This window comes from Emydura macquarii, unplaced genomic scaffold (genome assembly GCF_026122565.2).
Source record: "Emydura macquarii macquarii isolate MOO-44397 ecotype Brisbane River unplaced genomic scaffold, CSIRO-AGI_Emac_v2 contig_2768, whole genome shotgun sequence".
Classification (NCBI taxonomy): Eukaryota; Metazoa; Chordata; order Testudines; family Chelidae; genus Emydura; species Emydura macquarii.
Genome location: NW_027132905.1, coordinates 442,241 through 464,315, shown reverse-complemented (window position 1 = coordinate 464,315; position 22,075 = coordinate 442,241). Strand labels below are relative to the sequence as shown.

Below are 22,075 nucleotides of genomic sequence, written 5' to 3'. Positions count from 1 at the left end.
GGTTTACCACTAAAATATATTCCAATCTTCATATTGGGAGAACTGGTCAAAAAGGGGAAGAGGGAAATGTGAAAATATTTACACAACAAATTTTCCCCATTTTTGAATTGACAAAATGTGAGAACATTTTTAAATTTAAAAAATATTATCCTCACTCTATAGCTGATTGAAAGATGGGGGAAGGAGGAGAGGAAATGTCCAGAAAATGTCTTTGAAAATCTTCCCTGATTTTTAAATTAACTTTCAAAATTTGATTACAAATTTTACAAATTTCAACTCATTCCAAAACCAGATTATTTACATATTGCAAATACTGAAAGGATTACTCTTTCATTATACGGAAACACTTTTTAAGGCCCCAAGTCCGGAAATCATCCCTTGTCAGGAAAGCATGTAAGCATGTGCTTAAGTGCTTTCCTGAATTGGGGGCAAAGTCATTAAGCTATTATCCCTGGACAAAAATCATGCATGATTCAAGGATCATGAATGGAATATGCAAGAGTATCATTAACTAGGCATGCTCCTTGCATGTTATTAAAATCTGATTGACCTACATCCTTAGTGCCTGATACTCTGACATTTGTCAGCATACGGTGCATAAAAAGAAGAAGCCGTTTCTTTTTCTGACCCTGATTGGTGGCCTGTGAGGCTTCTGAGACGTTGACTGCTAGCTGACCACTAAAGGAATTCACTCCCATCATTCCTGCATGGACTGACGTGTTAGCAAGCGCTGGGAGCTGGTTGTGATTGCGGGGAACACTGTAGAGTGCTTCTGCAATGTCTGCTGCTCTTTTCAGGATTATTTCCTGGAGAGGAGAAAGGAACAAATAAAAAGGATTGTCAGATCATCTTTCAACAAATGCAAGATGGGTTATGTTAAATATATTAGATACTGGATGGCTCAAAGGCTCAGACTGGGTGGTTTGTTTCTAAATCAATGGATTCAATCCACCCAGATAGTTAATGACAGTAAATTGTTAACATCTGATGATTGTTAACATACTGACTGCTCTGGGAAAGGAGTTGGAATTCTCAGTCCAGTCCAATTCCCAGTGGATAAAAGCCTAACCTACCCACTCATCTCTCAGGGGTAAGGCACCTTCAGATGAAGGTTGAAATATATTGGTGGCAAGGCAAGAAGCTTATAATGTTGCTGCTCAAATTATACATTTTCTGGCAACACGGGACGAAAGACTTCATGTCTGAGAAGCCAGCTGCTTCCATAAGCATTAAATTCACACATTTAACTCCCCCGCCCCAAACACCCAACCACCCAAAATGTTATGTTCTCTCAAACCTTTTTCCTCCTTTCACTCTGTAATAACATGCTTACACCCTTACCCATATCTCTCAGACAAAATCTTATTCAGGTTTTAGAGTTGCTCTCATAGAATACATTTACCTGGTTATTATGTGGCATACCATAGAGCGCTTCCACCAAATCAGCAGCCCTCTTAAGTATCACTTCCTGTCAATATAAAAACAGATGTGCTCCTTTGAGTTCAGTAAACAGGACGTAGGAAAAGCAGCTAGTTAGAATCTTTTTATAAGGTTGTATCGGTTGTGTTGTTTTTTCCAACCAAATAGTCTTTAAAAGCAACAACTCTCTGCAAACGTTGAATAGTGTTAAATCACTAGTTCATCCTATTCACACACATGCTTCATCAGGTCAAAAGGGTGAGAGTCATTGATGCTGCAAAATAAAATACATCACTCAATTGTCTCTGCCAACTGCCCTATAAACCACTCATAGGTTTGTTGCAGAATACAATCCTGAAGTCATTTACTAGATTACTGCAATCAATGTCATTCAGAGTATGTTATGCATCCCTTAGATGTGTTTATTTCATTCTTAATTGCATATCACAAGAATTGTGACCTTATCAGACAGGCCACATTCAAGGGATATCCAATCAGTCCTGTGCTGCATTCAACTTCTGCGGTGTGTATCCTTGTGTTATGGGCCAGGGTTGTGATCGTGTGTGTGCAAGGGATGCACAGCGATATTATGGAGAGACAAAGCAGGATTGAGAAGGGACTCCTGGAAGAATTCCCTGTGCGGAAGCATAATTTAAAACAATCCGGGAGCTGGTTCGGAATGTTGGGTATAACTCTACCTTTAATTTCCTTGTTTGTCACTCTCCATCTGCTCATTTGTTTATCCCTGTTGTGGTTCTTTATGTTAATTTGTATGAGGAAGAACTCTTTTTTCCTCCTCTCTCAAGTTCTGTTGCTTCCTCTAGTATTTTACAAAGACATCTGGGTAATATCATGTCTCCTTTGTTTATATTTTGAAGCATGCAAGAAGTCAGGCTAACAATCCCAAAAGAAATTTTTTAACTGCATCTGCAAAATTTAGACCAAAGAAAATCTTCCTCTATGTCAAAATATCCAGCAGCTATCCATTGGTCTGATTAAAAACCAACCCAAACTCTTTCTTTTAAATAAAAATTATGCTCCCTCTTTTTCCCATAGCTGAGAGTTTATCTAACATAGAAACACCAAGCTGCATCCAAATATATATTTCTGCAGGTGGTTTGCAAAAATAGATGCAGCACCATTTCTTAGGATTTTTTATACTTTTCTGTAAAGTTAAAAAAGTTTAACTTCAAATATTTTACACAATAGCTATATTTTATACCAAAAAGGAGCAGTAATGTAGCATATACTGTAGACTCTGATCAGAAAATAGAGATATAATTGCATTCATTTTGCTGTCACCATAACCTCTTCAAAAATCCTCGAACAACTCTTCAAATGACAAGCTTTTAGATGCATATTAGCATTTTTTTCAATTTTAAATTCTCTATAATATAAGATAAAACAGTTGTCATACTGCAGTAACTACTTATGACATATATAATGTCCTAAATTCAAAAATGAGATGGAGGTTTTTTGAACTCCCAGTAAACATTTAGGTTTGCCTTAAGTTGCTATACATCCCCTTTCCAGAGCACACGTTTCAATTATTTTTCACACATGAAACGAGGTGCATTATATAATTGATGAATTTTGAAAGAGTTTTCGAACACAGGCAGCTACAGCCTTTGCCCTGTTTGTGTTATTTGATCATGGGACTTCATAATTTAATTGTGTACAGACAGAGTGCATGCTCTACCATGCAGAATCGATCCATATCGTTTTATTAGAGCCACTAAAATATTGCCCACCCTTATCTACCTCATATTAAAGATTCAAATTAAAGATCTTCTTGTCAAATTTTGTCTTTTTCAGCCCTGACTGAATTTATTTTTATTCTGAAGAATATCGTCAAAGAATATCTTTGACTTTGTAAAGATGGATTTATTTCCTTTAAGAAAAGTTATTTGTTCCATATTGACTAATTCAAAATCAGGAAGCAATACAGAGCCTACAAACTGTTTGGGTTATGTTGTTAACCTAAGATGTCACTCTGACAAAATATTAAAATTTAGCCCATCTCCCCCCAGCCAATCTCGATCATCTATGTAATGCAGAGCTAAAGATCCTTTGTACCAAGTCTGAGCAGAGATTGAAAAAAAGGCCAGCGCAAGGCTCAAACATGAGATCTTATTGCTGTGGCACATTATCAAATGTGTTCCCACTATTAAGGAATTGGAAGTTAGTTGATGCCATATCACATTGCATGTAAATAAAATTAATTTTCATCATGACTTATTGAAGTACGTTTGACAAGTGGCATTGAACATTTCCAGCTCGTCCCAGGTTATTTTTATAATGTTTCCAGAGTCAGTAAATTTGCACTTCATGCTTTCTTAAACAACATTGTCACACAATAAAAGCCTTTCCGTGTATATGACATTTTCAGATTACATGAGGCGGATGTTACACAAAAGCTCCTCTGTCAGGTAGTGGTATCTTCTACTCCGGAGCTGACCATAGTTCCTACAGAGCCAAACCAGCCTTAAAAAAACACGCACAGTAAAACACTACTATATATATTTCAAAGATATTACCTTGTCTTTGTTTTATGCCATTTAAAACTTTTTCAGATCTCCTTAAATTACCGTAGGTGCTGCAGTTATTACTTCAAATACAAAGGCGCCCCAAAAATCCTCTATACATTAGAGGAACAGACCTTGCAATCCAAGGTGCTTGGATTGTGGTGGCCAGAAAATTGTTCTCACCTCTGTGTCATTACGCTCACAATGAAACAGCCCCCGAGCATGTTTGTGTTCGGGATCTAATATATTGCCTTTCAATCAGAGCTGAGAGCCACCGAACACATAGACAGAACATGAGGAGCAGGTCAGGAAAGCAATAAAGATTTTACAGAGCTGTCCAAGGTGCTAAATTTACTCAATAATGGGTTTGGCACCATAGTGTTAACCTCTCATTTACTACCAGTTTGAGGGACTAAATTGAAGTAGCTGACTTCATTTACTTTGAAATGTATATTTTATGACATTATGTAAGTAGATTGAAAGGGCATTGCAGTTTTAACAATTTAAAGGCTAAAGCATGTTTAAGATGAAGCTTCAATATTTATTGTATGTTGCACTTAAAGTATATAGAATATTAAAATATATTGATTAAATTTCTAAAAGGTATTATAAAAAGGACAGCTAATATAAAAGATCTATGTCTTTAAAAACCAACTTGATACTGTGTGTTACCACTGCCGTGGTGATAGGAGACAGACAGACTTTTTTTTATTGAACAATGAGTGAGGTTGGCACGCTACAAAACAAAATCTCCTGATAAGATCAAGATTTGGTGGCCTGTATACTATTTTGTTCGCTGAAATTCTTCTTTGCTCTCATGTTGGGAGCCTAGATTTCCATGCTGTAAATGGACATCATATAAAGGTCCTTCTATTTGAATATGCAAGTGAAAATATTTCTGGAGCGACAGAGTATGACTAAATCTAATATCTAATTTATGGAGGCATTTGTAAGGAAAGATTCACTCTTCTCATTATTCTAAAAGTCTCCCGGCTTTTGGTTTATGGTAAATGAGTACACAGAAATGAGCCTGTGCCAGGATAAGGATTTTCTTGCCTTGCTTCTTCTTTAAAATAAGCATAATTTTGTTGTTAGAAAAATAATAACTGAACAAATTGAAAAACAAACAAATTACATTGGGTTCCAGCAGTGCATGTGGCTATGCAATCTAAACTAGAGCCAACTTCCCCTTTTGCCCCCCAAAATGCAATCTGGTTTTTATTTTAGGGAAGAGGTGAACACAGATTAGTTATCTTTTAATTTGTGAAACAAAACTGCAATTAAGGGCTGGAGGGGAAGGGGGGGGGGGGAGGTTGTTGTTTTTGTTTTTAACAGAACCAAAGGCATTTCCAGCTCTCTTTCTTCTTCAAAATATTGATGGATGTTTACATATGTGAAAAGCAGCAGAGTCGGGCCTGGAAGACCTGTAACTCCATGGCCCAACATTACCGCAGGAAGGATTTTATTATCACAGAAGGACTGTGCTTTTGGAGCATGGAGAGTTAAATTCTGGCTGAACTTATCTAAAGTGAATACTACAGCAGTTGTCCAACTTTGTTTAGCTTGCGATGGGGAGTAACTCTCCAACAGGAATTCATCAAGACCATGACACTTACTTTAAACTGAATTATAATCTCATATTAAAAAGTCCAGTGCTTTGTCTGCGATGCCACTTGTCCCCAGAATGAATAATATTTTCCATATATGGTTCACTGAAGTCAAATTTCATCATAATGACCATTAGGTGCCATTTTAAGGAAGATGTGTTAACATTCTTGATGACCTCTGCTTGCAATGTTGCAATTAGGAAAAAGAATCATGTATGTATTCCACTGTGGATTGTGGGTTTAACTGATGTCAGGGCACTCTGATAAATATTAAATATATTAAAAATATTAAATCTAAATAACTGAACTGCAGAATGTTTGAGGGATTTGTTAAAGCCACACGAATTTTGCCAGGCAGGAGCTGTCCACTGTACATGATGCTCATCAGCCACATATCGTATTATTTAGTCTACCAAAGGATTTATGTACTTGCAAAAAAAGGCTGTTCTAGCAAATCATGAGGCATTTATCTTATGTGTTGTCTAGATACCATATCGCCTTCTAATGCTCTATTAGCATTGTAATACCAGAGAGAGCTCATTCATCTTCTGAGAGGTTACTCATGGATAATGATGTCATTCATACTTCCTCGACTCATCTCTGACCTATTGCTCTGTCTCCTAACTTCCTGATTTCATGGGTACTGACAGCACAGACTCACATGCAGAACTCAAATGCTGACTATAAGTCACCAACTAGTTTCTTCCCTTGGAAAAGTCACATTCTGAAATTTCAAATTAAAACGATACATTTTAAATACTTAATGGTTTGTTACTATTTTGCAATGGATGATGTTGTGGATGCCACTTACTAAGGATGCTCTTACAATGGGCTAGAGCTGAGACCAATTGGAGATAGATATATTATTTCCTCACGACTTGCCAATGCATTCTGAGTCATAGGTGTGTGTGAGAGAGAGAGAGTGTGATGTAGCTATAAAGCATGAGAACGCCTTTCTGTTTAAGGAGCACCAAAGAAAAACGATGTTTCAGTAGACAGTCAATGGGACTGCCAATTAGGACATCACAAAGCTAAACTGCTAGTCATCAAGCTAAACATACAGGAGACTCAAAGCCACACTACAGCTGCCATCCTGGCGGATGTCCACAAACTCAGTGCATGTCTCCAAATCTATACAATCTTTATCTTATTGTTTTCAACATTTTCATGTAAAAAGAAAAATAATTTGTACAAGCGATTCAACATGCAAAGATATTTAATTCACATAAAATGGTGGGAATACAACGATTTAATGAGACTATAACTATAAAAAACACAAGAGTGTAAAACGGCAGGACACATTCTCACACAGATATCACAAACTAAAAATTTACTGAAGAACAAACAAAATCGGGGAAAATACTTCCATGTTCCATAACTGAGTCATCCTGCCGAAGAGGTGAAGACACCATAGCTGCTATAAGGACCAGAGGGCAAATGAGGAAGAAAGCCAATGGGCAGAAAAAGGCGCAGCTTAATATCAACTAGAGGATGGAATTTTACCATGCTCTTGCCTCTAAATTCCAATGGCATGTTCCAGCATACAAGGCCCACCCTGGGGGCTAGAATTCTGTCTTTTCCAAGCTGTAACAGTCTCAATGGCTTCCACACTAACTCTAGAGCACTAAAACACTCATGCATGACCTTACACCTACTCCGCAATGAATCAAGCCTATATATAAACTATAGAAAGCCTATATGAGGCACCAAAAAGAATAAACACTGAAGTCCAAATGCATGCATGAATCTAGCCATAAAAGATGAGAATCAATGATAAAGACACCTCTTAACCACAAGGGTGATAAATCCCTAGCAAGCGAGAAACAAAACTCCACTCAAACAGTTCTCAGCTGCAACTACTACAGTCAAGGAAAGGAAACAAAATAATGATGACAGTCCTTGAGTCCATCCTTGTGAGGCTACCTTCTTATCTAGATCTCTTGATAATTCAGCACTCTTAGACACCAGAAGAGCATTGGCCTTCCTTGTTAATCTAAAACACGTGTTTACTCTACATTCCAGGTGTGTCTGGTTGGGCATATAACGATGGCTGACAAACCCAGCTGCTAGCAAAGATGTTGAAGTTGAGGGGTACATAGTCTGGGTAGACAGTTATGTGGGACCCTTGGAAGATACGGACATTTGAGAGCATGGCTGTTCTGAGTATATTATCATCAACTGAAGTATCTGGCAAGTCATTAGGATAGCTCTGACACTAAGATTAGAGGAAGGTCTTCACAGATGGCAGGTCTCTCAGTCAAAAAGAGGATAGAGAGGAAACTTAGTACTAAATATCACTCTGCTAGTACAAATTCCTCTCTCTTGGAGATCTTTGCCAAGAATAAATTTGGAACTCTCATCTTTCTCCACAAGATATTCTCCTTCTGCAGAGCTTTGCCTCTCCTGCTCAGACACATGAAGATTACATCTCACCCCCAAGTCTTAGTTTCAGTTTATGGTTTTACCCCTGCTCCTATTAAAATCAGTGGCAAGATTCCCACTGCAGCAGGTTCAACCCTCTCTCTTCCATCTCCTTCTACCTTAGTCTCTGTTGCAGACAAAGATTCCTGGGCAGCATGAGCGACATCCAGCTCTGTGGGCTAAAGCCATGGCTCTTTAGTGATGTCAAATGTTAATCCATTAGGCCAGCCTCTCATCCTTCTAGATCCTCTAGGTGGTAGCTGCTATCCGTTATAGTTCCATCCATCCAGATCTTATATTACTCGAGCTAGTAGATGTGCATCTTATTTGGAACTCGTCAACTGTTGTTTGAAGAAACTGTCTTCATCGGAAGTTGGGTGATTCTCTGGCGTCTTCCAGAGTCTCCCTCTCTCCCGATTATCAGCAAAGGAACATACTGTGAGGAACTAAAGAAGGATACCCTCCACCGAATGTCAGTCTGAAACACTGGTAAAATTAGGAAACAGAACAAGTTTTCATATTATAGAGAAAGCTCGAGCACTGATCTCCAGAAGGTAGGGACTGTATGAACAACGCCCTCTCCTTAATTATGCAATCCAATCTTCCATACCATGATTGATTTGCCAAGAGGGCAACCTCAGGCGCCCTAGTGGGCCACTGGAACACATGACCAAATCAAAAATGGGTAAGCCCATGCATGTTCAATTCAGTGGCTCACAGAACACAGCCATCTTCCTTCAAGGGAACGTCCTGCTCCCATCTGAATACAGTGGGCCTAATTCTATTTTCACTTATATTGCCTACAACGGGGTTCTTCCTCATTCACACACGTGTAGCTGAGAGCATAAATGGACCCAATATTTCTATATAAAGTTTAGAATCTTTTTTCTATCCGAAATGCAAAGGATTTGAATAGCTACATTGTACATTCATTTCCCACAGTGTATTGCACTTGCATTCACTGGGTGATGCATGCAGATGTACATTTGCAAAACAATGCAAAAATCAGGTCTGAACCTCATGGACTTAGTTTTGAAAATTTACCCTCAACTATTTGTATTGGCATCTAGTATATTTTCAAGCACATGTTGGTCACTGAGTTTACTGAGGCTTTAAGGCTTGCTTTTCCTTTTTGCATCTGTAAGATATCCTGTTAGCTCTTACTCAGCTACTCTCAATGGTAATAACTTTCCTATTCCTTGAAAACAGCTGCAGATGAGAGTTGCAAAAAAAGGAGATGTGTTGTTGCGCTTGCTATTATCTTGATCATTCTACACCTGTGTATTTCTGGAAAGTTATCAAAGTTCCTCTGTGGAAGAATAAAAATGTTCTGAATTATTTGAGGGCCTGGACTTACATAATCATAAAAAATATTGGATAGAAACAGCATTGTTGGTGCCTAAGCATTGTATTGTGAGACATATGATTAAAGATACAGGGCTAGCTCTTTCCGAATGCTTGGAAGCAATTTTTGTATCCCATTAGAAAGAATTAGATAAAATATTTGGGCCAAAGTTTAAAAAAAGGCTTGTAATTTTGCAGGTGTACGTGGTAGAATATACTAACATGACTAACTTCTTCGTGTGTGTGAAGCAAATCAAGTAGGCTGAAATCTATATTCTTGCATACACAACTGTTTGCGCCAAGAGGCCAGGTTCAAATCCCATTTAAAATGTTGGCCCTTTAGGTCAAAGCAGAAGTGTAATGGGTGACGTGGTCCACTTCACTGGATTTAAGTCTGTAAAAGAATCTAATTATAATTAGCATTACACGACCAGATTCTCAGCTGATGTCAATCATCCTAACTACCTGGCACTCAAAATGTTAATTATATATTAATTGGTTTATATTTAGTTATTTCATCTTCTGAATTTTAGTTTTATTGGTGTATTTATCTTTATATATATATTTGCTATAGATTTTTAAAAAACCTGTATGACTGATTAGATATTTTCCAGAAACAAGATATAAACTCATACATATGCAATTCATTTAATATCCCCATAAAACAGTTTTAATGAAAAAACTTAATATGAGCACAAAGTTAAGAGCAGAGGAATTGTCACTTTTTTTGTCCAATGTTGAAGCGTTTTGGGGTTGTAAATCTCACCTAAGAAGAGTTTCTAGTTAGCCGCTGGAGTACAGGTTAGCTTTTAATGGTGGAATGAAAACTGAAAAATAAGCAGCACTGAGATTTTGACCTACAATGAATGATATTCCGCTATGTTCTGCCCAGAGCGAGTGCATAAAAATGTTGAAACAGAGACTGGTATAATGTTGATAGGTTTTAGTATTACAGTTAAAACACTGCTCAGTCATAACCCCTACAAATGAGTACATTCACTTACATTTTATCATCAGTATAATTAAAAAAAAAAGTCTCTTGAAAGGGGCAGTCTCATTACAATGAAGGACTACTTCAGATCCAATTGAAATGAAAAGAAAGAGCACAGATTAGGTGTAGATACCAAGTGGTAATTTCTAGGGAAGCATAAAATGCCAAATGTGTAACAATTATATTTTATAACTATGTGTTCAAAGGACTTAATAGCATTTTATGGCATAAAGAGGTTTTAGCACAAGCAGATCTACTTCAGTGAAGTGCCTCCTAACTTATGTTGTTAAAAGACTTTTTCAACTTCCTTGCTTACTGGAAACAAAAGACTTTTCCCCCCGCCAATATATGTCCTTAAAAATGCTGTGCGGTACCAAGTCAAATGCTTTACAGGAATCTAATTCTATTACATCGATGCTATTACCTTTACCAACCAAATCTCATAAAAAAATGATATCAGGTGAGTTTGACAGGATCCATTTTCCATAAACCCTTGTTGATTTGTATTAATTACATCACCTTCCTTTAATTCTTTATCAGTCAAGTTCCTTATCAGCTGCTCCATTATCTTGCCCAGGATTGATGTCAGCCTGACAGTCCTATAATTACTCAGGGCATACCATTTACATATTGGCACAACAGTAGCTTTCTTCCAGTCTTCTGCAACTTCCCCAGTGCTTCAAGACTTATTGAATTAAAGTAACAGTCCAGTGAGGTCCTCAGACAGTTGTTTTAAACTTTTTGGATTAAAGTTATCTGGATCTGCTACTTTAAAAATGTCCAACTTTAGTAGCTTCTATTTAATATCCTGCAGATACTAGTACAATGGAATGAGCGTTATGATCACCATTCAATGAGACTGAATAGAATATTTAGTGAAGATTTCTGCCTTTCCTGCATTATTGATAATTCTACTGTTTCCATCTAGTAATGAACCAATCCCATTGTCCTTATTATTTCTGTTCCTAATATATTTTAAAAACACCTTTTTATTGTCCTTAATATTGCTGGCCATAGATTTATCATTGTGTCCCTTGGCTTCCCTTATTTTTATTTTTATTTTTTTTAACAGTTCCTAGCTTCTGATTTATATTCATTACTATCAACTTCCTCTTTCTTCCATTTGTTACATTACATACACACACTTTTTTATGGCAGCCTTCACTTCCTCTCTAAACCAGGTTGGTTTTTTAACCAGCATGGCCTTCTTCCTCAATTATGAGATTGTGGCTTTTGGGGCATCTAGTAAGGTGTTCTTAAATGATTCCCAATGACTATTCACATTTTTCCGATTAAATTCTTCCTGCCAGCTGATTTCAGTTGAATAAAGTATTGTTCCCTTGATGGCTCTATGATATGAAAATAGATTTAACATTTCATACCAGACGGGCTCCATTTCCAGGGCTGAATGAAACTATCACTGTTTTTTAGTCTTTCTTAAAATTTGATTGGGAAAAAATACAGCAATTAATTTCATGGGAATGTTTCAAAATTTTTACTGGTTTTTCAAAATATATCAACATTTCAATAATTTTTTTTCAAATGTCAAAATATTTCAGACAGCTACCAAGCAAGATGAAAGCCCCCAAAATGTAATGAAAATGGCCAAATATTGTTAAGATTTTTTTCCAGTTGTAATGTCAAAAACTTGAAATTTAGAAATGTTTGACCAGCTCCAGGCGGCAATGTAGTTGGATTTCCTTTGGGCCGCAAAATACTGTATCAAGATAAAATCATGAGGATATCATCATTAATGAGCAGACCTATAGCTTGTTATATAGTGGAGATTAAAATAAAGACAACTTCTGAAATTCCTGTCTCTTCAATACAGTGTATATGAAACAAAATTACGTTACATAGGGTGGCATAGCTTTATATAACATTCCTGTGTTCAGTCTACATTTTCCGCTGTCCAATATGTTAATGTGAACACAGATCTACCATGAAAACAAAGCCAACATGTGTACCCTTGTTTACAGAGATAGCATGCTACTGTACTTAGAAGATGTTTCAGTCCAGAGGAGTTATATCACCATAAGTTACATGACTGACATTTACAACAAAAAGAAAAGGCTGTACTCCAACAACTGTTATTGCCTCTATGGGGAAAAAAAATCAATGAAAGTAAAATGAACAAGAGATTTTTGTGAATTGCAGTTAATACCGCAGAAGAGCTATGGATATTAAAAGGTCAACACATAAATTAGTCCAAGTGTTATGAAATGAATGATTTGGCTTATAATTGTATTGAGAGCAAATTGTTCCCTGCCTATTAAGCCAGGTAATTTTTATCCATGGTGCCTCAATTACTGTTCCATAAGCAATAATATCGTTGTAAGAGCTGTTGGTTCGATCGCGTGACCTCTGAGAAGCTGGCTGGGACAGCTGACTTAACTATGATGGATCACTAAGCTTGATCTCCAAATGGTGCCAAACTTCCTTCCTATGAGAAGAGATCTCATAAAAGAAACATTAAGGCCTGATTCATTTTACCAAAATGTTTGAGTTTTCACGTGTCAGCAGTTAAGTACAGATTGCGAAGCCCTGTATTTCTTGGAAGAATTACGACAATGGCATCTTACTGCTTCTAGCACACACGGCTAAATAGCATCATGATGGCTGCTTTCTCCGCTGCTCAGCTGGAGTGTGGTGAGAAATATGCAGTGATCATATTTTATATCAGAGAGCGAACCACTGTATATCACCTGGAGCCAAGTTTAAAAATGGTAACGGGAGGCTAGCTCGTTGATAAAGCTTCACACTTCTAGAGTGCCTTCCATCTGAGGATCTCCAAGCACCTTATTACCAGAAAGAATTACATTTTACAACACCCCCACAAGGTAGGTATTATTTCCCCCATAACCTTCATCGGAGAGAGCCTTGATCTTAGCCTAGGAAAACAGACAGGCCATGCTGAGGGCAGTTTCTGACAGGACAGGTTGACTGAGTAAGTGGAGAGATAAAGACCTTATTTGTGGAGGATGGGGAAACTTTTGTGACTTATGAGGAAAGATGCTTTTATAAAATATGTGTAGGGTCAAGAGCCTGTGTAGGAGCTCAAGTAACTGAAACAAATATTATATAAAATTTAGCTCCATTTTGCAGATGGGGAAACTAAGGCAAGGCTTGTCAAAGGTCAAACAAGAAGTGTGTGGAATAGTGAGGTATAGAACTAAATTATTACTCTCCCAAACCATCCTGCTTCTTATTCAAAAGTAACATCTGATGCCTCTTTTGTCTAGGGTTATAACGTGGTCCCTACCAGTACAGCTAACATGAAAAGACAATTTTTTAGTGCATGAGTTGCATAGACAGTGCCTGCAAATCTGCACACTTATTTTGAGCCTCAGATGAATGAGCGCTGGCTGAGTATGTTCCATTACCCATCTCATTCTGTCAACTTAGTTTTGGACTGATGTCTCTGCAGAAGTGGTTGGAAACAACACAACTGGGAACAAATCCTGCTGTTTTACGCAAATAAGTAGAGATTCTTTGTGGGAGTAAGGATCTGACCCCGCAAAAGCCAGCTGCAAGCTTACTACTACGTTCCCTGCATTCAGGGTGCAGAGGACCTAAACCCGTCTAGCGGTGCTGACGTGGAGCGGGACAAAGTCTACCCTGCATCCAGCGCTCCTCATGGGCCTCGGGCTTGTCTATGACACAGTGGCTCCTGGGGCTTTCACCAGAGCAGTACAAAGCGATGCTGCCCCTAGTAGTGGGCTGTGACTTAAAGGCACGCTTGGTCCCCACACCGTGCTGTTATGTTATTGTTCCTCGTCCATGTGTGTATTGAGTTGAAGATGTGATGGCGAGCTCTGAATTGCTGAATAGCCCGTGCATAAGAAACAAAACCAATACAAGCATAATTAGAATACACTGCACCATCTACAACCAATTCCTGCTTCTATTGCTGTGCTACTATATTTATGATAAATCACTAACCACAATTACTCTACTGGGAGGGTGATTTTCCGTTTCATCTCTCCATTGAGCAAAACACGGCTGTGTGACTCGGGTCTGCATTTCAATTTTACCAGCGCGCAGTTGAAGTGAATATTATTTGGCACAATGCAGTGTACGACTGAGCCACTAAATGGCTGATTTACTAAATTATTATTAGATGAGCCCTTGCTGTTCCCAGGGAAAGTGCAGTCGCTGTCTCCCTTCATGGTGCGTTCAAATTGTTCTGTGTTTAAATATTCAGCATGAGGCTAATGTGAACTGATGAACGGAGACAGCAAACATTCACTTCCAATACAGGCAGCGAGACAGCGATGCAACAGATCATGTGGCCTGCAGAGGTGAAAATGATTTATATTTAAGGATGTTGCTGCCTACTTCCATTACTTTAAGGTACTTTTAATTAGCATGGTGTTTGAATGAGTAATTCAGGAGTGTATCAAAAAACAGCTTCCTGGTTACGGAGCCTTCAGAATTCCAATGAAGTGGTGTTTCCGTTTAATTCTCTCGCGGGCTCTCTTAGCAAAACCTTGGGAGCCCATTTGCTGCCGCCATCATTTCACAGCTCAGGATGTGATTTGCAGTATGGCAGGAGCATTCGCAGCGAGTCTAACCTTATGCTGAAATGTGGAGGATCAGCCCACAAATACGTCTGTGATATACGGGTTTGTAGTTCTATGACTTTTCCAGAAAAAAAAAAGAAAGAAAGAAACAATTTCTTTACTGCCACCTGCTGGAGCTGCCAATAACCCTTTGTCATAGTAAAAGAACAAGCACCCTCACTTAGAGGACAGTTACGGCAAGCACTTAAAATACTGTGATCCAAGACACTTACAGTAGATTAGAATTTTTTATTGGTACTGTGTTGCCATAACAACATAAAGACAGCAGATGACTTAAGCTAAGCTTGCAAAGCAAAAGGCTGCTCATCTGGCAGTTAAAATGAATACAGTTCACTTCACAAGTTCTCCATATGGACCCTTAGTGTATGGTAATGAGGATACCATATGGTGGGAGAAAATGCACAGAGAACAATTGTGCTCCACTGGATGAGTGAACTGAGTAGGAAGTTATGAGGAAACACAGGAGAGAGATTTGTGTGCATGCTCTCTAGCTTAAGGGCTCTTTCAGAAGGGGTTCTCTCTCCTTTCTTAATCCACTCCCTAAAATTACACACACACAGAAATGACAAAGAAACATACTGCACATTTTGCAACATCATTCATCATAAACTGTCAGCAGTGTTTGTAAATCAGCTTGGTACGATCTTATAAATTTGTAATTCTTAAAATGTAACAGTGTTAAGTTTTTAGACAAAGTGCAGGAAAATTTAAGCACTTCTGACAAGCAGAAACATTAGTGGTAATCATTTTAAAAACACTTGCATCTTTTTGCCTGCATGTTTAGCTGTAAATAATGCTGGAATATATAAAAGCATTAAAGGGGAGACAAGGGAAAATGGAATAAATACTTTTTATTATATTTCCAAAAGGATAAAAAATAATTAATCGGAAGCACATGTACTGCAAAATTTACACACACACACACACACCCACAGTACTAACCAGATCCTAAACCTAGTAAGACAGCTTGCTACAGGCAGCAAAGTCAATTTTGTACTACACATGCTTCATAAAAGATGAATATAAATGCATTAGTTAGACACGGTGAGCTAAATTAGAAGGTCAGGCAGGGCTGGAAGGGCTGAAAAAATCACACAACCAATGACTGTAATTACTCTTTTTTTAAGTCTATTAAGTGGTGTTGTTCTATCACGGCTCAGGGGTATAGGACATGAAGTACAAGATAAAGTAATGTGTATTTATTACTCCCACAGGATCAATTTACAAGATATTTTCAGCTCCATGGAGCAAAATACACAAATGCCGCCTTTGTTACTTTCCTCAAACTGAGGTTTATTTTCTTTAAAAGCGCTACTGCTTGAAGGAAACATATTTACCTGGTTAGTGTCCTCCTGCCTCCATCAATTCATTGTTGTATTTAAAAAAAAAAGAAAAAAAATGAGGGAATCTAAGATCACAGGGATCATCCTTAGTGGTTGTTCAAACAAGTGGTTCAAGTCACTCATGTGAGATGGGCTGATTTAATAGAGAGAGAATCCAGACTCAATCTAGAAATCTGCCCCCAGGCAGGCAGAGTGAAGAAATGATGCATAGATCCTTGTCATTCTGCAAGCCCTCCTGTATTAAAGTTGTGTCACAGATTCTAAATTACACCATCTGCTCTAATCATTTGCTGAGTAAATGCTGACCCAATTATCAAGAAAACTCACTGAAATGTGTACATACGCTGCTGACCTTCTGATAAGAAAGGGCTCCTTGCCAGAAATTTGTATGTGACTCTGCCCTTCAGCTACAAGCATGTCACTTTTTCTGAGCTCTCCCATGTTTCAGACCCTACACATATTCCCAGACCAAGGAAAAGAAAGACACATACCCCACCACAACACTTTGATAAAGATATTGCCCTTTAAGGGTGAAGTTTTCAAAGCTGCAGCCTAAGGCATTCGACTACTCGCATCTTAGTGGTTTTGAACATCTCACCCTAAGGGAACCTCTACACTGCACACTCCTTACAGCAGTATGTAGAGTACATACACTGCACACAGCCCCTTGCATGGGTAGCAATAGCAGTGTAGATGGTGGGGCACCGCTTCCCCATACGTCACTGCCAGGGCAGTGTAGACTTACTTTATAACTTCACAGCGTTTTCTCTTAAATAAAGAAGCCTCTAAAAGCCCTGATGGCTAGGAACTCCAGAAAATCACTGCAAAGGTTCCAGTACCACCAGCCTTCATTCTGCTCCCACGTCCCTCCCCAATGACAGGCTAGAGACCGTCACCGCGTCTCACCCCTTCACTGTCAGCGTATGACTGTCTGACGGTAGGTTATGGTCACATGAGCCACATCCTCCAGTTCACCCTCTATTAGGTTCGAAGGTTCCTCTGACCTGTACCTACGTCAGGACAGATTAAGGGTAAATGATTGTACTGTGGAGTCCTCTGCTGGAACGGGCTCCCAGTAGGCCGTGCCCCACTGATTGCTAATGCTGCCCTGTGCAGGACACAGACTGAATTGGCAGAGGAAGAAGAGATGCCCCTGAGGTTGTGTTTTATGGCTTGGGGACTGGCGTGGGAGAGTCCCAGGGGGAAGGTGGATCCTGGCAGCGGTGTGCTGCCTGAGTGGCAAAGAGGCTGCTGTGAGATCCACTCACAGATTGTCTCAGCAGGGTAGGGTCTCTGACCCCTGTTGGGAGGGTGAGCAAGGCAGATACAGTGAGTTGCTTCTCACACACCTAGTGAGCAATCTCAATCTCAAGTACAGTGGTAGCCAGCAGTTGCCCACAATGGCCAAGAAACATATCTGGCATTAGTTTGCACAGGGGAGTGATGTACAAAATAAGCAGCAAGTTTTTACAGCTGCTCATTTTTTCATGCAGATTCATAAGATTCCTAGGCCAGAAGGGAGCATTGTCGTCAGCCAATTTTACCTCCTGTGTAGCACAGGCCGCAGAACTTCCGCCAAAATAATCCCTAGAGCAGATCTTTTAGAAAAACATCTGATCTTGATTTCAAAGTTGTCAGTGATGGAGAATCCACCACAAACCTTGGTAAACTGTTCCCATGGTTAACTACTCTGTTAAAAATGTACGCCTTATTTCCAGTCTGAATTTGTCTAGCTTCAACTTGCAGCCGTTGTTATACCTTTCTCTGATAGGCTGAAGAGCCCATTATTAGATATTGGTTCCCCATGTAGGTACTGTAATCACGTCACCCCTGAAATCTCTCCTTGTTAAGCTTAATAGACTGAGCTCTTTGAGTCTACCACTCCACAGCAAGTTTTCTAACCTTTTAATCGATTCCCCTCTGAACCCTCTCCAATTTATCAACATCCTTCTTGATCTGGGGGCACCAGAACTGGGCACTGTATTCCAGTAATGGTCACATCAGAGCCCAATACAGAGGTGAAATAACTTCTCTACTCCTACTCGAGAGTCCCTTGTGTATGCATTCCAGGATCACATGAGCTTTTTCGATCACAGCATCACGTTGGGAGCTCCTGTTCAGCTGATTATCTATAACAATTTCCAAATCTTTTTCAGAGTCACCGCTTCCCAGAATAGTGTCCCCCATCTTTTAAGTATGGCCTCCATTCTTTGGTCCTAGAGTCTCGTAAGTCAAAAGTAACTGGGGCCAATTCTACTGAATCCTATTACCTCCAGCTCCAGGAACTGTGTATGAAAAGGAACTTTCTTTGTAAGAACTGGCACGGAAGGGGATGTTCCTCCTACTGGAACCTGCTTCACAACTATCTGTGGAGTTGCTAACATATCTCCAGAATCTCCCAATGCCAGCCATAGATTTATCTTAAAAGATTCATGGTACAAAGCATGAATGAGCCTTAATAAGCAAATGTTCATGTCATGTAAACCTCTTTACAGACTTTCCCCGCACATGTGTGTGTGTGTGAGAGAGAGAGAGAGAGAGAGAAAGAGAGAGAGACTGATCACATGCACATGTACTTATTTCCCAGCCCCATGGAGCAGGCCTTCTCCAGTCTCCACCTTAGGGACTATGATACAATCCCTTATCTCTAGCATCACAGTATTTTCTCTCTACTTCTCTCTGGAGAGCTATTGTTCCCCGTAATCTGCCTCCCCTGTGAGATGGGCAGGAAAGATTATTACCCAACTCATTCCAGGTACCTGAGCTCACTCCAGGTATAAAGGGTTTCTCCCACCACCCCGTACTGGCTTTGCTCTTGGAATGTGGGTCTGGGCACGTCCGTTAGTGACCCCTCTGTCAGCTGGCTTCTTTCACCTGATCTGCCCCTGTGCACGAGGGGAAAAGACCCCTTCTCACAGTGCCTGCATCACCTCTCCATCTACCCACACCAGCTTCCATTCCTGCTTCTTCGGAAACTGTACTCTTTTTTTTTTTTTTTTTTAATTCAGACCAAATTTTCCACAGCTCTCAGCACCCAGCAGCTCCTACTGTAATCCACGGTGGGGAGGGGGAGGCAGAATTCCCCATTGTTCTCAACAGGAGTTGCTGGGTGTGTGCTGAGTACTTTCGAAAATCTGGCCCGGCAGTTTTAAAGCAAGAGGAGACCGAAGTTCCCTTCTGACAGCACTGTAGGGTATCATAATCCCTGGTGCCACAGATGTTGCTGCTACATTCCTCCTCTGGAGCCCTGCGGAGCAGAGAACATGCACTAAGAGTCAGCATCACGATCTCACCAGGACTACAGCTGCTTTCATTTCTCAAAAGATGTCTATTTCATCAATAATGCTTTAATGGGACAATGGTTTTAAATCCCCAGTGGCCGTTATGGAAATGTGTGTTTTTAAAATGCATCAGCACAGAATACAAGGCTCTTAACATCCAGGAAGTGGTGATACGTTGGGGTGGCAATGGTAAAAAATGAGAAACGGAAGATTGACAGCTCTGAGCACTATTCTCCGTTCCCTTGTCTCTCTCTCCCCTATTTTCCTTCTTCACCCTTGGTGCATCTGTCCACCTTACAATCCAAAGCCAGATGGCCCACAACTCTCACTGAAGTAGTCATTGACAATTGCCTGCAGTGGAATCCTGCCAAATCCCTGCCTGGTTTTAATGACTATGGAAGAGCATTGCGCAGCATTCAGCCTGCACACAAACTCACTGCGGCCTTGATTATGATTCTGGAGCCAGCAAACGGTGTTGGGAATGAACCATCGGTGCCTCAAATGCAGAAGCCGCCGCGTGCCAGCCCCTGCTGCATTCAGTGTCTGTGCACAGCATATTAATGAGCCTTGAACTTGAGGCCCAACCTTCAAGCTCTCTCTAACATAACTGCCAAAAAAGTGCACCCTCTCTCTGACTCCCTTTAGGGTCGTACAGGAACATTGGTTCCATCCGTGGTTTCATTTATTCCTTCAAATAGTAACTTGGTAACTCTTCACTGTCTGATTTACACAAGCAGAGATCACACCCGAAATGTAGAAAAGATTATTTCCCTTGATTTAAAGGCTTCATGAAAGACCAGTCAGTAGGAGGAAACAGATGTAGGACAGTGGAAAAATGCTGGGTTACCTGGACCATATTCTGCTAATCCCTGGCACCTTTCACTCCAGGATCTAAAAGCATCCTGCGAGCTTTAGTTATTAAAACTTCAAGGCACCCTTTGTGAAATATGAACATCCTTATTCTACAGACAGGGAACAGCAGTGCAGTGCAGTGCAATGTCTTGCCCAGAGTAACAAAGCAGAGCTGGGAAAAGAACTCAAGAATCCTGATTCTCAGCACTATGCACTAACCACAAAACAACATGCTCCCATTACCCAGAGGAGGAAATGCAAACTATCACATCTTAGAAGACGAAGGATGGAAGTGCGTGTTAAAAAAATGAAGCCGTGGCACAGCCAATGAATTTGCACTTGGGCTACGTTAAAACCTAACCCACTTGAAGAGTTAGCAGCTCACGTGAAGTGGGACAAACCTGATGAGTCCAGATTTAGCTGAGGTCAGTCCTGCTTTGAGCAGGGGGTTGGACTAGATGACCTCCTGAGGTCCCTTCCAACTCTAATATTCTATGGTTCATTCTGAACCTCTGCAAAAACACCACCATTACGACTGCATGGCTAAAAGCTGTCGTGAGGGCCTCACCTGTGGGTTGAGAAGGAAAAGCTCACCCCGGTCAAACAGCCCTCTTGCCTTCTGGGCTGCATCTGGTGGAAAAACCCTAATTCAGGCAATCTGTGGTTAATGGATTCTGCTCCTATGCACTGGCTGCTTTCAGCGAGGTAGAAATTCAGACATTCTCTGTAGTATTTCGCACACCTGAGCCCCAAGACACTTCTGCTGCAGGTTACTCCAGTGTGACTCCTTGATGTCACATAGAAAAAGGCCATAATGTAACGGAGATGAGTGTCGGAAGAGGTGGATGAACAAGCAAAAGTAGACTTTGACAATCAAAGAGCTCTCCCTTCTCCCAGCAGAAGCCATTGTTTTATATTAGGAGAGTGCAAACCATGAGGGCTCAGATTTTGATATGGTCAAAGCTGCAGTGTTTGGTGAACCCAGACGTGACCCAAAGTCAAATTGTACAGCCACATCACACCACAAGCCCAGAAGGGCACGTCCTGTGACAGCCCATCCATAGGCATGAATGGCAGGAGAGGAGACGGCTAGCCATGGCAACATCAACTCTGCTAACCCAAGCTGAAAACGTTCGGCCCCATTTTACATCCAATCGCTTGTTTAAAAGCGGAAAACAAGGCTGTGCTATTTAGTCGGAAAGTTGAGTCCTGAGCAATCTCATTACTTCTGACTCCTTTAGGCTCAGGAATCCTGAGTGCATCATAGATGTGTTATTATTCTCTGGCAAACAGCTTCTCTCGGCGGGCATCTTTAGCTGCAGAGGTATGCTGCAGACACAAGAGCCTCATGCAGAAGAAGGATGCTGTTTATCTCTGGGAGGACTGCACCTCCGAGCAAGCAGTCCTAGGTACAAAAGCATGCTGCAAACCTGTCTGAAAAACATGCGGGGAGAGGCGGGGAGGGAGGGGATTTTTAGAGGGCAAATTAAACCAACAAAGAACAATGCTCCAGGACAGCATGTTTTCTTCTAATTTCTCTGGCGGCAGGAAGGAAGGGCAAAAAAACAAAACAAAAATGCTTGAAGCCTTCCCAGAGAGAGCTAACAAGAGCTAACAAGACATTTAAAATAACTCATCTCATTTCGGTGTCAATATATATAGGACATCAGAAAGCGATGATGCTTCTTAACTCTTTTCCGTTTCAAAGC

The 22,075-nt window shown here is 40.1% G+C and overlaps 1 protein-coding gene across 6 annotated transcripts in view; it reads right to left on the bottom strand.

Annotated features, from left to right (window-relative positions):
- EBF1 (EBF transcription factor 1) overlaps window positions 1-22,075 on the bottom strand; it is a 311,039-nt gene that overhangs the window by 13,203 nt on the left and 275,761 nt on the right. For all 6 annotated transcript variants that reach the window (XM_067566478.1, XM_067566481.1, XM_067566482.1 and 3 more), the window contains exons 12-13: window positions 1,403-1,468; window positions 629-806 (exon numbers count right to left, since the gene is read on the bottom strand). In XM_067566478.1, the coding sequence (XP_067422579.1) occupies window positions 629-806; window positions 1,403-1,468 (244 nt within the window). The remainder of the gene's footprint in view (window positions 1-628; window positions 807-1,402; window positions 1,469-22,075) is intronic.